The following is a 17,514-nucleotide window of genomic DNA, read 5'->3' as shown; positions in this document are numbered from 1 at the left end:
ATCACGCTTATATTAAAATGCACTAAAAAGGAGGAAATAATTTTTCCCTGGTCCTCTATAAAATACCGAATCCAGTTAAATGATTAATCATATTTCTCCCCAAAATTTGAAGCAATTAGTTCAAAAAATTTTCTGTTATAAAATTAGTGAATAGATAGAAGAATTTTTACTAGAAATTTAAATAAAATCATGACATTAGTGACTATAAAAATAAAAGTGTGGAGCACCCACGAAGATTACGTCAATATAGTTTAGCACTCCGCGCTTATACATATTTTTATAGTCACTAATGTCACGATTTTATTTAAATTTATGTTGAATTTTTAACAGAACTAATTTTATGACAGAGGACATTTTGAACTAATTCCTTAAAGTTCTGGAGAAAAATATTATTAAACATTTAATTGGATTCGGTATTTTATGGAGAACCAGAAAAAACATTATTTTCTCCTTTTTAGTGCATTTTAATATAAGCGTGGTTTGTAAAGTTTTCTTTATATATTTTTTTCATAACTTTCTTGCTGGTAAATGCGTAAATCCCATTTTCAATGAATGCGTAAACTCAAATGTTTTGAAATGGCGACATGCGGCGTTCTTTCTTGCAACCACAGTATTAATCGAGGGTTCTTTCTGATATCGAACATATTTCCGGGCGTCGAAGAATAATTACGTAGAATCTCGTTGCTGCTCGGCTGTAACGGGAGAAGTAGCCAAAGGACACAGCGTGTAGAACGACGTGGAAACGCGCTCGGCGCGCAACGACAGTTTTGGAAGGATCTCTAGGGAGCGCACGGTGCCACGTTTCAGACGAGCTACGCGAGCCTGCGTGTTATGGGGTTGTCAAAGCAGAGACAGAATGACATCTCCATTATCACGGGCCGACCATAAAGGAGGACAGACGGTCCGCGCACGCCATGGAACGAGACAGAGAGAAACACGAAGGGAAGAGACTAGACTAGAGGCTGGCTTCGTGTAGGAACAGAAACGCGTGCCACCGAGATAACGGATCTCCCCGATGATAATCCTCCTTGGTGGCACCGTGGGGCACATATGGTCGAACCCCATGACTGTTAAACAGATCCACAGTGGCAGCCGCTGTTCCGAGACTTTATCTCGGAAGATGCTGCCGATAATTTCGATTCCTTCCAACGTTGTGTTCTCGCGATCGAATTCTACACCCACAACGCCTCCGACACCCTTCGCAATTTTTCATTGTCCCTTGCGTTCGTGGAATCGTTATTGGATTCGTTCAACCCTTAAAATGCATAGAATTATTCTAGATCCCGGCGACATTTTCTTGATTTCTTCTTTCTCTTTTCATAGGGCCTTTATTAACCTTCCGGCGGCCGCGCCTGAAAGTGCACGCAGCTTGGTTTTATGGAGTTAAAGCAAGTAAAACCCCATCTAAATCAGTGGCCTCTGGGTTTGTTCTTTAGTTTCGGATAATCCTGGGCGTCCTGACGGAGGAGTATTGCAGGACAACGGATAACTCGGCCATTTTTAAATATTTTTTGTAAAATTTACACAATATGTCCTTTAATATATGCCCTGACCATATATAATAGTAAAATAATTATCACATTCATAGTTTCGTAGAAAATAATTCGTAAACTTTGATGTCGTTTCGGCCGCCTCAGGGTGGCGTAGCCCATTAACACTAAACCTACCCAGCCTTTAAAGTAACTGGTACATGTTCCCTTGTAAAAATGACAAGATTGATTTTATTTAAAGATTGTGCGGCTCCTATTGTAATACGTGCTGTGCTAAAAATATCTGCACGATCATTTCTTATGAAATCGTTTTTATTATTTCAGTAAGTGTAAAATAAAAGATCTAGATGTGTATCTGTTCGGAAACAGAGAAACCTCAAACTAAAATGTACGCCATACGATTGCAATTTGTATGCTTTATCGTAACAAGTCAGTATAACACATAGTAACATAATCTACCCTTAACTTAAGACCCCTAACATGTGTACTGTGATACAGGAGAAACGCGATGGACAGATTTCGATGAGCGAAGCAAGTAGGGCAGCAGCGGTGACCGTTGCCCTCCGATACGTCAGAAGCGAACGAGAACCACTCGAAATGGGACAAGGAGAAAGCTCTGCCGGGAAGCTGGCCGCAGCTTCCGGTCCGCTGCCACATAATTTCGTTACTTTGCACGGAATTGGATTAAGAGGGTTCGTTAAGGGCGCATTAACGCCCGTTTCCACGTTACACGATGACCCGGACCGAATTACATTGTGGCGTTCGGTCAGTTCTCAATGGGCCAAAGTCGCCCCGCTGCGTTCCGGAAATGCCGTAGACTTCCCTGTTTCGCTGGATCCAACAGACTTTCTCTGGACAACACGCGTCCGATTTACAAAGGCGTAGACCAGTACCGGCCACCGAGTTGTCGTTCCCTCTACTACCCCACTCAGTCAGTGTAAAAACGCGGCTGCTCTTTACTTTATCGGAATCAAAATTTGTGCCTTTCTCCTATAAAAAGTACTTGGCATGTAATCCAGTAGATTTGTACCCGGGCCGGCTGCAGATCGAAGTTTCGATTCTATAGGATCAATGGTTCAGGAGTTATGCTTGCTTAAAGTTGAGCAATCTGCAGTGTTTTTGTCAGGTAAAAGCGCCGCCATATTGGTTTGTAGTGACGACCGCGAGCCGCTTACCTCGCCGTCCCTCCTCGACCTAATCCTAATCAATTGAGTAAGCTGCGTGTGACCGTCACTACAAACCAATATCGTCACTACGGCTTTACCTGTAAAAAAACACTGCAGATTGCTCAACTTTAAGCAAGCATAACTTCTGAACCATTGGTCCTACAGGAGCTTCGATCTGCAGCCGCCCCGGGTACAAATCTACTGGATTTCATACCAAATACATCATAATTTATAGGAGAAAGGCACAAATTTTGAGTCCGGTAAAGCAAAGTTGACCCCAAAACGCGAATATTATGAAAATAGTCTGCGATATCGAGCAGATGACTTTCCAAATATTCCAACAATCTTATTAGCTCCCTGGGCAGATTGGAAATGAAACGCGAAATTGCCGGAATTCCCACAGATTCGGAGCGACTGACCAAATAGAGGAAACTTGCCCCGAAAAAACTGCACCGCCGTCGGGGGGAGAGAGGCGAAAGGCAGGGAGGGCAACGTCTTCGTTAAGGGATGCCCGCGGGGCAGAGTTAAAACGGCGCGGAATCAAAGGATCGATTAGAATCGGGCCTCGCCGCGGGATCTCGTCCGTAATTCGAAGGGAGTTTCGTGGTTCTCGCTGCTCACCCTCGTGCCTCGCTACCAAAAAACCGAGGAAAGAAGGGTCGCGCGCGCAAGGATCGACCTGGATGGAGAGGGGGCTGGAAAGGTGAAAAGAGTCAGACTCTCTTTGTTACGTCGACTTCTTGCATCCCCGATTTCGGGGGAATCGCGTCCATCCTACGTTTTCTACGGAAATTCAATATTTTGGCTATCGAGTTTCCATGAAAGGAGGAGAGAGGAATTTCTACCCCCTGCCTTGCTCGCTTTCTTCTCTCCCCCCCTCCTCTTCCCTCGATTTTCTCCGACGCGCGACGCGACGATTTCCAAAATTATCCACGATCGATCGAGCCGAATGATCCGTGAAAGCGGCTCGCGTGCCCTTTTCGATATTCTCGAGTTTCCATGTTTTCGGCCCTCCGATGACTTTCCTTTCACCGAGGTGCCACGAATTAACGTGCATTGTGGGTCTGTAAGGGTGATTCTGGGAACTGGGACAAGTTACGTGCACTTTAGAAGAAGTCATGTCATAATTATACAGCGGATCTTCTTGCAGTATACAAACTTTCCACCTGAACTGCAACGAACTCGAAGGAAATACAAATTTATTTTCTTAATATTATTGTGTTTAATATTAGGTTTCGTGATTCTTTTATTGTAACATCATAACTTCATCCAGTGACCATTCCTTTCAAACTGTTGGGATTTAAACATTGGGAAGCTCTGAATTCTCTTCGATATTTTTGATATAAAATACTCGTACTTAAAAAATATATATAAATGGCTTTGTTTGAGAAAATGTAGACGTTGCAAACTTAATTGTCAATCTAATAGGTTAACGTGTACATCGGTGATACCTTAGCACTTGAATGGTGACTCTGAGATAATGAAACATGATCAAATATACAATAAGATCCAAAAAATCATAGAGAATGGAAATATTCTAAGTCGGTGAAGAAATGTTTCACTTTTAAAATAATATTCTTCATTATCGACTTATATTGTCATGGACAACCATGCCTTTAAATTTTCTCCCACCTGTAGTCGAACACGCTGTAGTTAAATATATATTAAAAGTGCTTTTACATCGTCGCGATATCTTCGAAGCAGGGGCTGCAAGCAGGAGCGATAATTACCGAGAAATTGTGCCGCGCCAAACGACTCAAAGGCAAAGAGCAAATTGTCTCGAGCGGTTCTCACGCAAAAATGGTCGAAGACCGGTGGGAGGCGAGATCGATCTTGGAATCTCGATTCCGGTACGGTTAATAAAGATCTAAGGAGGCAGGATCCCACGGGAGCGCAAACACGAAGAAAAGACTCGCCCGCTGAGACGAACACCGAGATGGGCGTGGCGGGAAAACATGCAGTCACAATGTTGGTCCAACTACACGACAATTATCGCCGGTGGGCTTTATAATTAAGAGACCGAGCCCTCCACCGACCCCTTTCCCGCCGTATTCGTTGTTCACCGTTCACAGTCGTGTACGTCGGTAGTATCTAGCATCTTTTTCGACATCCCACAGAGACGATCCGGTCGATGAACGGGCTTCGATCGACGAGCAAACTCGTCCGTCGCCGTGTGTTTCTTCCCTATCACGCGCGCCGGAGAAGTCTGGTTTATACGGTGACTGTAACTAGTCCGCGTTTCCTTTCTATCGGCCTCGAGGCTACGTGCTGAGACATTGTCGCGCCGCCTCGCCATTGTTGCAATCGCTTTTTTTTTCCACCGGGCACAATACGACGGCGACTCTGTTGCCGACTCTGCGTGTGGGAATTCGTTGCATCGAGGGAAATAATACGAGGACGTAGGAAATAATTGTTTTTGCGCGGAAGTAGCTCTTCGAGTAAACACATACAATGATTCCCATTAATAAGCGGACGTTCTGCCTCTGGACGTTTCCATATTTTTGGCTGGACTCAAAATTAAAGTCTGCCTTTATATGTATATTCACTCGTTCCTAAATAGTGGTAACTTGTGTGTTTAAGGGAAATCAAAATGGTCGTAAAATTGAATTTAATTATGAAAGTGACCGCTTCCACAATCACAAGCACACACATACGAGCATAGAAAAGTAGAAACGAGCAAGGTAACGAGACGGAGAACGCGCGAACGCAAAAGAAAGCACTCGCCGCGTTGCGCTGTTTCACGTGACGAGTGGATGTAACGAAACGGATCGGTTCCGAGCGAGTCGAAAGTAATATTCGATTGCAAGGGCAGAAGGGGTATATCAACGTTCTCGATAGTCCTCGAGACTGCAAGTAATTTCGAGTGATTTCAATTTCAATTTAACCCCTCGAAGCCGATTTCGTGAGTTCTCCATTACCCTATTTCGAGGATCGACAGCAGCGACGCAATTATCCGATATCGTTGACGGAATAGAAAGTCTCATTATGAACTTGCTTGTTCGTTCGACGGGACCATTACCGGTGAAACGCGATTCGACGCCGAAGCATCTTAAGCGTCTCCCCTTCGGTCGCGTCGTTTCTCGCTGGTTTTTCCGTCGATCGTACCGCGTCGCTTCTTTTTTCTTCGTTACAAATATAAAATATAACGAGAAAGAGAACACGCGGGGCGGATTCCTGGAAAATTCCAAGAGGATTCGCGCGACACGGGAAGAGGGGAAGAATTTTGAGGAGACCGGTGGCAAACAGCGAGCAAAGGAGAAGACGATGGCTAGGAGAGAATAGGGAAACTCCGAGAGGCAGAAGATCCTCGGCTGAATTTTCGGCGACGAAAACTGAGCGTAGGATGAGAAACGACAATAACTTCTCGGCTCGGCGTACCATTTGATTTTATGCAACGCTTGGCACGCCTCTTAGCGCGAGATATCCTTATAACGTTTAACTAGATTGTTATGATTGTTGTCCCCGGCACCGTTTCTCTTCCTCTCTTCCCTCCCTTCAACTCTTCGCTCGTTCCCCTCGTCATATCTCCGACCCTCTCCTCTCTCTCTTTCACATTGCTGGTTACGTACATACAATGTATATGTAGTGGCGCGTATTCATATAGATATACATATGTATATAAATGCACACAACAGAAGTAAGCACATAGGCATAAAAGCACACAGAGACTGTTGGCAGCGAAATTCCGAGGGAATTTCAATCCTCCCCCGCCCCCTTTGACCGTATTATATATATACGTACATCTGTATGCACGCGCATACGTTCTTGCAGCCGTTGTACACAAAGATAGTCCTGCATAACCGCGCTTCGTTTCTCCCGCGAAATACTGCCGCATTGCAGCTGCTAATAGAATAACCTGTTAAGCAACGTTAAGTGGAAATTGGGGAAACTCGGTAACACTCGTAATCTAAACGGCCGCCTTTGTCGGCTTAATTGGCCCCTCGATCCTGCCCCACAGTCTCTCTGACAAGACGATTCACCCCTTGTCCCGGCGCGGCGCCACGGTGTATGCGTATTAGACCGGAGCGAAAAAACGTTTTCTTCGAAATCGAGAAAGTTGGCGACGGTGTCTTCGGGTTCCGCATTGTGAGCACAAAGCTTGAAAATTTACATTAATAATTGGTTAGATGGAGCTTTTTACATCGCTCCAACATACACAGATTTTCATTCAATGAAAATTGATGCAATAGGACCTCTCGATTAACTGGATCCCGATTATAAACAAATATGCGTTTAAATATGATTACTAGACAGCGGATCTTTGTGCAAAATAAAAATGTTGTACATGATTTACAACAAACTGGAGGGAAATAGAAATGTATCTTCTTTCTTAATATGTTTAATAGGTTGAAAATAATATAACAGTATTTTTAAATTCTAATATTTTTACAGTCTTGCACACGTGGCATAATCTGTATTTTAGATGTTTTATACACTAATAGGATACTTTTTTGTTATTATTATGTCTTATTTGAACTTATAACCAGTTTTAGTCATTAGTTATAGTGAAATTCTGATTGCGTGTTTAATCATTAGTTATGCCATTATAGTCAGTATTCAATATTCATCCTTAATAAAAATTTAGTCATTATACGTAGTCATTACTCATAGTCACGCTCAAGTATTTACTTAGTCATTAATTATTAGTCACTTGTGTAGAGGTTATGAAGTTATAATATTAGTCAATAATCATAATTGTGACTAGCGTTTGCCCAACTCTGGTCTAATGATCACATTGCGAAGGGAAATAAATTCACAAAAATAAAAATTTTATTTTTGAATACAACGTACATTTTAATTATGTCCCTCGGGACGGATAATCATCCGTCCGAGTTGTTTGTCTCTTGATCAGGCCGGTGAATCGAGGTCCTACTGTACTTGCTAGTGCAGTCGACACCTTTGTTTCGCTTGAAACACTAAATTTCAAGTTTTCAAATTCTAAACACCATATGCGAGTAATTAACCGACCGCATAGAATCTGTCGCAAGCGGGGCAATATTTTAAAAACGGAATATTTTCGAATCGAGAAGGCGTGGTTTTGACGTGGACGCGTGAGATCCGCAGTCTGTAACCTTTCGCCGCGTATACCACGTGTTCCGGTGAACCGTGGATAGGTTGATCGTTGTGTCTAGGTTATTCTTCGCTCGTAGACGGGAAAGGTCAAAGCGAAACGAAGATTGGTAGCCTAAATTAGTATAGTTTCGCGCGACGCGACGGTACAAGTTCGGGGAAAGGAAGCATCGGTCGGCTTGTGTCCGTGGGACAGCGTGTGATATTCATATTCTTGGAAAAGTCTGCCAAGAGAAGGTTAGGATAGCGCGAGAAGGGAGGATCGGGAGACAGAGTATGGCAGAGAGGATGACGGCAGAGGATGGCAGAGGCGGCTGGTGGTGGTTTGCAGAGCGTCGAAGCCAGTGGTGCAGACCAATGGCCCGATGGAGGCACAACCCTGGTATTCTAACCCTACAACGAAGAGGGCTTGTGCTGCTTCTGGGTCTGCTTCTGCCGTTGGTGGTGATGCCACTGCCGATGCTGCTACCTACTGTGCTCCAGGTACTGTCTGCGATGCTGGTGCACACAGCGACAAAGAATGTCGGCGACACGGACAGGCGAATGTGTCTGGGAGAAACGGAGGGGGTTGGTTGCTGTTCCCGCTACTACTACGAGGAGGAGACGACGTAGGCCCCACCGGAGCTTGGATACCACTCTAGATATTTCTTATCCCAGCGCACGTAACCCTCTAACAAGCTAGCAAAGTTTACCAATAAATTGTATGACGACGAGCCTCGCGGATACTACCAAGCCACCGGAATATCCTACCAACAACGGCCGCTTCGAAACCACCGCGTTTATACCTCTCCCACCAACCCTACCTCCTTCCCCCTTTCTCTTCTGTCTAGCCAAAAATCTTACCGAAAGAATCTACGCGGGACGGAAAGGTAGAACGCGATTATTTGCTCGAAAACTTCCACGAGGAATCCGTAGAAACGGGTCTGGCAACTTTTCGAAGATCCGAGACGAAACTTTCGACCGGTTCTATTTCACCTTGCGGAAGTAAACGTCGATGCTGCTCCCTTGAAACTTCTCGCAGAATTTTATTAGAGCTTTTAATTGTTTGAATTTTTCAAAAATTTTGAATGTTCCTTCGCCCCATTCGTACCACGGGTTCCGTATCAACGAGCGCCAAACGTTCGGCCGAATGAAAGAGAGGGAAAGGGAGCCGGCGATTATATTGAATAGTATTTCGTTGGCATAATGCGACACGCGCGAGCACACTCCATAATGGAGTCACCTCGCGTCGGTTACACAATCACAATACTAATCGGACATAATGGCTACGTACTTTCTTACCGATCGCTTCGAAAAAAAAACGCGCGGCACAATGATTCTTCGAAAAGGAGTATGAATACGCAGGGACGCGCGGTAGAGTTTCTCGTCTCTTAAATGTTCTTTCTTTTAAACAATCGTTCGATTGTCGTTTACATCCTCGAGTGTTAAAATGTATAAAAACTGAATATTTCTGCTGTGAATTTCCAGAAGCGTGAATCGTTCACAGAACGAAGGGCAATGTCCAGTATAATTAGGTTGGAAAGAAAGTTCTTGCGGTTTTTAACTATTAAATTCAAATGCAAAATCGTAAGAACTTTCTTTCCGACCTAGTATAATTAAAAAAGTTTATTTTAAATTAATTCTCCTTTCTCGCATCGTCTTGCTTAGAGATTTTTATTATTGAGTGGTTTAGATTGTGTTTGTGTTTTGATTTCGCTGTTTATGCGCGAGTCCTTTGTTCTTGAAGGTCGAAAAAGAAGGCGGCAGGTTCGGGTTCGATCGCGAGGATCGTTCTCGTGCGCCCGATCGTGAACAAAAAATAAGGAAGGTCAAATTCTCGAAGACTTCGGGCGCAGACGGAGTGGATACGAGGACAATGAAAGTTTCTCGTTCGTTGGCCGGCTATCGTGTGCTCGCTTTCAAGCGCGAAACAACGTGCTCGAACGGATATATCTTGAATTCTCAACGAAGCGAATCGGCTTAAGTGAAAATCACTGGGCGGTTTGCGACCCCGTAAATATTGTGCCGGTTTAGCCCCACGGGTGGGCAAAACGAAAACGAACGTTCGGGGGTGGCTGCGCGAAACTCTCTTGGAACGCTTTTTTTCCTCTCTCTCTCTCTCTTTCTCCTTCGTTTCTTTTTTTTTCTAACCGGTTGCTGTTCCAGCGTTCACGCGTGCCTCCTTGCCCCTTGAAGTGGTCCGTGCAATATGGCGGAAGAATCGATTGCACACGAAGAGACCAAGGAAGAGACGCTTAAAACTCTCCAACTACCCCCCGCGTTTCAAGAAGAGGATTCTGTCGATCTCTCTTCCGGAAACGAGCCAGCCCCTGGTAATTCCGCAATCCTTTTGCTGGACAAACCGGATAGCGGAGAACAAAGAAGTTCCTGTTAAAATGGTTAAACGAGTCGCGGACGACCGCGGTCTTGCTTTGGAAAAACAGACGTGGGCGGCCAATCACGCATAAATGTGTCACGCGAAGATACGTCGTCGATGTCTTCACTTAATTGTATGAAAATTAATTTACAAGGAAGGTGGAAACAAGTTTTTTGTGGAATTTCTCAAAGAATCCCAAGCTGATTTGATTGGGAGCGGGCGGAACAATAAAATCAGAAAGGATCTATAAAGTAACACACTGCAGCGACCAATCACGCACAAATGTGTCACGCGAAAATGCATCGTCGATGTCTTCGCATATTTGTCTGAAAATGAATTAACAAGGAAGATAGGAACAAGTTTTCCGTGGAATTTCTCGAAGAATTTCGAGCTGATTTGATTGGGAGCGGGCGGAGCGATAAAATTAAAAAGGATCTATAAATTTGTAAGCAGCGCCGCGCGGCGCGACGTCGGTTTTATTACGAATATATCACGGGGTGGAGGAACCACGCCCGATCCTAAAATTATCCGACCGAACGATTTCGTGCCAGCACACACGAGGATTTCGGCAAATCCGATCTTTGCCAGTGGTCAGAGAGGCAAATACATGGGAGGACAGCCGCGGCGTGGTAGCCAGCGAGCAACATTCGGGGTATGCTCGCCTCGGACATTTCAACGTGAAATATCTGCGAAAGAATGGTACGTTCTCGATCGAAGTACTTTTAATGCTCATCCCTTTACTCCTTGCTCCGTTCGCCGGAACACGAAAAATATTTTTAACCCCTCGACGGTCCGAGCATTTTTTCGCGACTCTAAGGGTGGATTTATAGTGGAGCTGCGAGCATCGATGATAGCGGCGCTGTGAAAAGAAACCAACATTCGTGACAACATTTCGACATATACTAATGAAAAAGGACATATGTATTTTCTTTGTTTTTCTTTTTTTTACCACGTTTTTATTAGCTCGCTTTCTTGTTTGTCTGTTCGTTGGCAAATTTTGCAATTGATTTTAAATTCACCGCACAGCTCACCTCGCTGCTCCACTATAAATCCACCCTAAGAGCCCACTCAGACTCTGTGGAAATCGCGCAATTTTAGTTGTTGGAAACGCGCGGTTTCGATCGCGCGGGCAAGAATGAACGAATACGAAGACGCTGATGTAAATAAGGTCGCGGTTTGAATAAAAATGATAACGCTTACACGTTCAAATAAAAACGCGCGGTTCCGCCGTTCCTGAACGGAGTCTTCGGGTACAGATATTATGGAGCGGCGAAGATCACGGCAAAATCAAACCAATGTAATTAAGGGGGAAGGGTAGTCACGTGACAAAACTAGCAAGGAAGGCTTTTTGTCCTTATACGAGCAGATTTTGGGCTGGTGAGGGCTCATTCTAAAGAGGAAGGAAAATCTAGTCAGATTCAAGTTCTTTGCATAATTTCCTACAGTCCCTTCAGTACCGGGACTTGCACTTGTTTACAGCGGATCGGTGACGAGAGAATATGCACACAGAAACAAAAATCACCGCACCGCTCCACTATATTCCCGCACTAACTTTGTCTAGCGGGAAGCTGTTGAAAATCGAAGAATTCTATATTTTGTTTGATCGATTCGCTCCGGTTTCGATGGAAATAAAAATAGCATCGGCATCGCGAGTATCACGACAGAGGGTGTCAATGGAGCGCGAAGGGTCAAAAGTGCAGTTTCTAATGTAAATTGATTCGGGCACGGGGATATTCGATATTTTCTCCATGATCGAGCCACCTGTGCCGAAACGTATTTTTCGCCGGAGCTGTATCCTTGAAATATCGTGAGCTTAATGAATGAATTCAGTGTAAGAATCGCGAGGGGTTTGGTCGGCCGAGGTAAGGCAACCGAAAAGCCCGCGAAGGCTAAATCTGGAAAGGTGTCAAAGTCGCGGACAAAGGTTTCGTTTAATTCGTTTTGCACACCCTCAGTCCTCGAGGCTCGAGCCCCGTGTATTCGCGTAGATTTTCAGACGCGAAAAAAGCCCTCGGAGCTTCAGAAGCAGCGGGAGAGCTCGTATTAGCGCCAACGAGTCAGAAAACCCTCCCGCGGCTCGCGTCGCTACAATATTTATGGGGTTGCTCGTGCGAGCGAGCGATTCTCGTTCGCGCGAGTTCGCCTCGTTGGGCGCTCAAGGTCCGAACAAGTCCTAACGCGTGTGCGGGACGAGACTGGGACGAGCGTGAAAAATTAATGAGCGAGGACGCCGACAGAGAAAACCTTAAAACGCCTGCGAAAATCCCTGGTGTCTAAACATACCAGTAGACAAACGTCGCATTTCTGCTCGTCGTGCCCCGTTCGCGAACAACATCTCGACAGGAGATATTTCTGCCCTCCGATTCGAACAGTTTTCCTAAAACAACCGAAGCGTGCTCTATGGTAATCTTTGATAATCGTACCGTGTATCACGGCTCGGCGAGTTTCAACGTTTTATTTGAAATTCAATTCGAGCACCTACGTCCCACTTCGCCGGCGCGGCGCGGCGGAATCACGGAACCGATGAATTAGAAACGAAAAGAGTCGCGCACGCTTTATCGAATTATCGTGACCTTGAACGGCTCCCATGAAAATCGCCGACGATAACTTTGGCCGACAGCGTCTTTAACCTCCTCTCTGCGTACTGCTGTTCTAACGTTACCGTTTTACAACAGGGGTGTCATCGAACCCCTTACATTTGAAATGTAAAGAAAATATGTACTTCGAAAGTTTTAGTTGTCCTCTCTCTCTCTCTAAAATCATTGTCGGTTCAATTCGTAGACGGTGAAAATCGTTATCGATAATTTCAATTTGACACGGTAGGCTTTCGTAGAGATATCTATCGTAGCGAACAAGCGTTTTAAAAGTTTGCAAAAGAAACGTGGACGGGGGGGGGGGGCGTGTACAGAAAAATACTCCGCAGTTTGCCGCGCGCGTTCTTGTTTCCCCGGTCCCGGAGGCTCGTAACTAACGGATTCGTGCGAGAGCAACCGATAGAAGTAGAAGGAGCGCCGGAAGTTTTTCATGAGCACGCCAGAAGGAAAATAAGGGAAATCGGGGGCGAGTGGAAGTCGTGGAAGTCGAGGAAGCCGGTGGGCACGGACGAAGGGAGCGAGTGGGATGGCGCTCAGCCAGCGACGCTCCCAGTGTCTGCCTTAATATCCGCCACTAACATTATTTCATAAAAGTATTACTATAAATCCAAACTCGCGTTATTTAAGCACCGTGCCTCCCGCGAGGTCCCACTTTCTCGCTGGATCTCCTCGCGTAGCTACACCACCACCATCGTCGTGTCGCGTCGTCGACCACTACCACTACCGCCACCGCCAGAAACCCGTTCCCCTCTCTCCTTTCTTCTTACATTATACCAGGCGGAGGCAACTTTTGCCACCCTCTTTTCCCTCCGTCACATTAGAGATATATTATGCAGATAGCGGAGGCGCCAACCGGAGAGAAACGCGAAAGGAACTGCGGAAATTTAAAACTTTATTTACCCTACGCCGAACGATTTCACCGTCCCCACCCCTCTCCAGTCGACCGTTTTCCTCCATTTTTCTTCCACTCTTCTTCGGATTTCGAATTTTTTCCCTTCTTCGCTAACCCACCTATGTGTCTCTTCCCCCTGTTCGCCGTTTGCTTATTTATTTAGCCTGTATCGGGAAAATTCCGAGAAATTTGCAAATTCGACTTTCCATATATTATCCGTCTTCTTCGTGTTTTCTTTTCTTCCATTACTTATTCTCGCTCGTTGTAAATTCAATGTTATTTCTCCGCTTAACCCCTTGCCGTATTTTAACGAGTCGCACTCACGATGAAGATTTTTAACAATGTTACTCCTTTCCTTTTGAATGAAATAAAATTTGATTCTTTTGTGGTCAATATTTAAGCATTAAAACAAATTAAACCGACTTCGATTATTTAAATTTTCCAACAATTTTGAATTTCATCTATTCCATTTAGCTATAAATTGTATAAAGATCCGCAGTCTAGGCCCGAGTCCGTCGAAATCTCGGAACTAATCGACAGACCTAGGATTTACGCCTACTCGGCAGCGCCCCTTCCGTTTTCCTTTCTCTCCGGAGTCTTTGCGCGCTCGTGTCTTCGCGCCTCTGCCTAGCTGTCGCCCACGAGAATGACAAAAAGTGTAAAAAGGGGTTGGTCGAGTTTTTTCACCCTCCGTCGCTCGCAATCACGACGAAGCGTCGGCTCCGTTCGAGGGTGTAAGTACTGGTCCTTGTCGAATACACTCAAAGAGCCGGAACAGGAAATGGTTCCCTCGAATTCCCAGCGAATTCTCTCCTAACGCTTTTCATCCTGTTGTCCGCGAATCAACAATTCAATTTATCCCGAGTAAATTTCACTTTCGCCCTTCCTCGCGCGTCTTCTGTACTTCCCTAGCGAGAACCTTAATCTTATAGTTAATCTAATAGTTCCGTTGGTTATTGGCAAGTGAAATATATTTAGATTTCTTAAATGACTGCTAAGTTTTATTTCTTTTACGAAGAAGTTCTTCAAACAAATGTTGCACGGTTTTCAGAAGAACATTTGCTGTCGCCTGCAGTTTTCTAAACGGAACGCCCAATATTTTTTCTCGAATTCGAATGAAGTACCAAATTCTCCATAAGAAAGTATTCATCAACAAGTTCATCCCTTTGCAATCCTGCATTCGTCGACAACTCATTTCACCGACACTGTTTTCATCGACACGATTTGACCGACACTAACTTTCGTCGACACTATGTTTTCATAATACTAAATACTAAATACTAAATTTCATATAATACTAAAATGTTTAGTAATTGATTAGATCCCAACATATTTAACAATCTAAACAATATTTCAAATAATGGTACAGGTGGACAACAAACTTCTGCATCCCATTTCGTCTGATTAGGGGATGCAACACAGGTAGAAGGTTGTTGACTAACCCCTAAGAATCAGCCCCGCCAACAATTTCGGAAAGTTTGACCTCGTCGTCGCGGAAGTAAAAGCGTCTCAAAGTTCTTGAATCGAAAATGAGGAAAATCAATTGAACGGGGGTTGGTGGGTAGGGTGATGGGCGTGGGTGTATATATGAGGGAGGGTGGGGGGTGGAGACGAGCGCAACGACCGATTGCCGTAGTACGGCTACGGGCTTTCCGATACAGTTCGGCGTGGTTGAACGCGCCCGGCTCGTTCTGCTCCAAATCCTCCTAATTCGTTCTCGACGCGTGGTGCGCGAGCCGAAGCGGTTCGCCGTTAATCCAACAGAATTTTTCTCCTTATATTCATCGGATCCTTCCCCCCCGGGGGTGGTCCCGGTTCGCTGACTTTCTCGGTGGCGCTCCGCCTCGGGGAGTACGAACCGCAAGGTTTCTCGGCGATTCGGTGCGACGGAAGCGATTCGAAAAATAAAATGTGGCACAAGGTCTCCAGGGTATTCTCTCGCGGGGTTACAGGCTCGCCGAGAAGGGTGCCGGGGGTAACGGGCCGTGCATAACGAAGCGAGAGCCACGTAAAATTCGTAGGCGAATGCTCTTTAATTAGCACGCCGCAATGGGCGCGTTCGAGAACTGGCAAGAGACGGGGAAGAGGAAAACTTGGGGAGGATGCTGGGTAGGAGGAGGAGGAGGTGGAGGACGAGCCGTTGGAAAACGAACAAGACGAGGCGCGAGGGTGCTGCGGGGATGTTGCGGGGGGCTGGGTGGCGCGGCGAAGGTTGACGGGGGTGGTCGGGCGATGGAAGCGTGGAGAGACTTAAATAATTATCGTTTCGAAGCCGCCTCGCACGGTACGGCACGGAGCGGGTTCAGGCCGCATCTGTTTCTGATTATTAATTAATATCAACCAACCCGAGGCCGTGTTCGCATGAGCGAACTCGTTGCTCTCTCATACGTAGCCGCCACACCGATACACTCGGAAAACCGTCGCGGCTCTCTCTCTCTGTGTGTACCGCGCGGCGCGGCATAACGCGGCATAACGTGGCATAACGCGGCGTGGCGTGGCGTAGCGTGGCGCGGCCCACGCAGACACGCCGGTTCCACGTCCGCACGGCCACAGATTTCGCGTGTGCACAACGCTCCGCGCCCTGCTCCAGCGCGAAAGAGGAATCAGAGAAACTGCACGAGGGGTAGCTGCAAACGGACAGAGAACAGCAACGCCAGAGAAAGAGAGGGAGAACAGCGAATCCCATATTCATATGTTGCGCAGAAATGAACAGAATGCTCGGCGAGCATTAAAATTAATGAAACGAACGGAACACGCGTTTTAACGAAAATGTATGTGGGCGATCAGCCGGAAGCATGCTCTCTCGGACATGGAGCCAGAAACATGCAAACACCCCCGGGCTTCGAATATGCGCATCTATCTATGTATTCCTTGCTCTTTCTATGTATTACATTCGACACTCTCCGTCCACAGGCATCCCTTCGACATCGTCTATTTCCCGAAACTACCCCGTCCACCTACCAAATCGGCGCGTTTTTTCATTTGTCGTCGCTTTGGTGCAACTGTCGTTTGAAAAAGATTGCGACGTCCTCGAGAGAAGAACTCTGTTGTCCTAGTCTTAATGATATTAAATGTCCATTGCTTTAAATTGCACGTACTCATTTGTCCCGTAAATGCGTAAAATCTCCGCAGTCTAGTTGTGACGGAGGGATTGAATGATATTCAACCAACAGCAGGGTTCGCCGGGTACAACGAACGAATATAAATGTGTCCATTATCCAGTGATTAGTTCAAAGAGGGTTGCTTTCGTAAGCGAGCTACCCCTTTGAATTGATCCTTCGGCATGTAAAATTCATTTGATAATCGTACACTTTAGCCAACAGTTACAGTGACAAATATTAAGCAGCGTTTTCTAAATAAAAGCAACATTACTTGTAAATATATCTGCATAGAAGATATTACGATAGTTTCGTTTCACGTTACGCGAAAAGAAGTTTGAACGAAACCTGGACATAGCCGTCACTCCGTGGACAACATCAGAGTGGCGCCATCTATGGGGGCGGATTTTGTAAATAATCACATATTTTGTATTTTTATGCAAATATATGTAATATACGTAATGTATGTAATGATATTTGGGTCCCCTCAGGGTTTCAAATCCACATTTACCACACTCCCCTCTCTTCCACCACTCTCGTCACTATCTAGGGTTGCCAGATCTTCTATATTTGATATGAGTCTTCTATATTTGAACTTGATCTTCTATATCATATTTGAATAGCATATGATTTTCAAAAATCTTTGTTTAAATAAAAAAGTTTAAAATGTGCTGTGTACCTCTTTTACTTGAGCTCCTATATTTTGAGCCTATCTCATCTATACATAATTGCAGTTTTCACTACTTCTTCTATATTTGGATAAAACATTTCTGACAACCCTATCACTATCGCCTAGTTTCAGCGGCACCTACAGTTTTATAAACGTTTTATAACCTTTATAAGGTGGG

At 45.2% G+C, this 17,514-nt stretch overlaps 1 protein-coding gene across 3 annotated transcripts in view; it reads left to right on the top strand.

The window, feature by feature from the left end:
* Positions 1 to 15,096, top strand: part of LOC143213448 (uncharacterized) — a 40,377-nt gene extending 25,281 nt beyond the window's left edge. For all 3 annotated transcript variants that reach the window (XR_013009971.1, XM_076433315.1, XM_076433317.1), the window contains exon 3: positions 1,324 to 15,096. Coding sequence is in view for 2 of the 3 variants with exons in the window: in XM_076433315.1 (XP_076289430.1) it covers positions 1,971 to 2,375 (405 nt within the window). In the remaining variant the exon portion in view is untranslated. The remainder of the gene's footprint in view (positions 1 to 1,323) is intronic.
* Positions 15,097 to 17,514: the final 2,418 nt, after the last annotated feature.

Source organism: Lasioglossum baleicum, chromosome 11 (genome assembly GCF_051020765.1).
Source record: "Lasioglossum baleicum chromosome 11, iyLasBale1, whole genome shotgun sequence".
Lineage (NCBI taxonomy): Eukaryota > Metazoa > Arthropoda > Insecta > Hymenoptera > Halictidae > Lasioglossum > Lasioglossum baleicum.
Note: the sequence above shows the minus strand (reverse complement) of the source record. Positions and strands in the feature narration are given on the sequence as shown.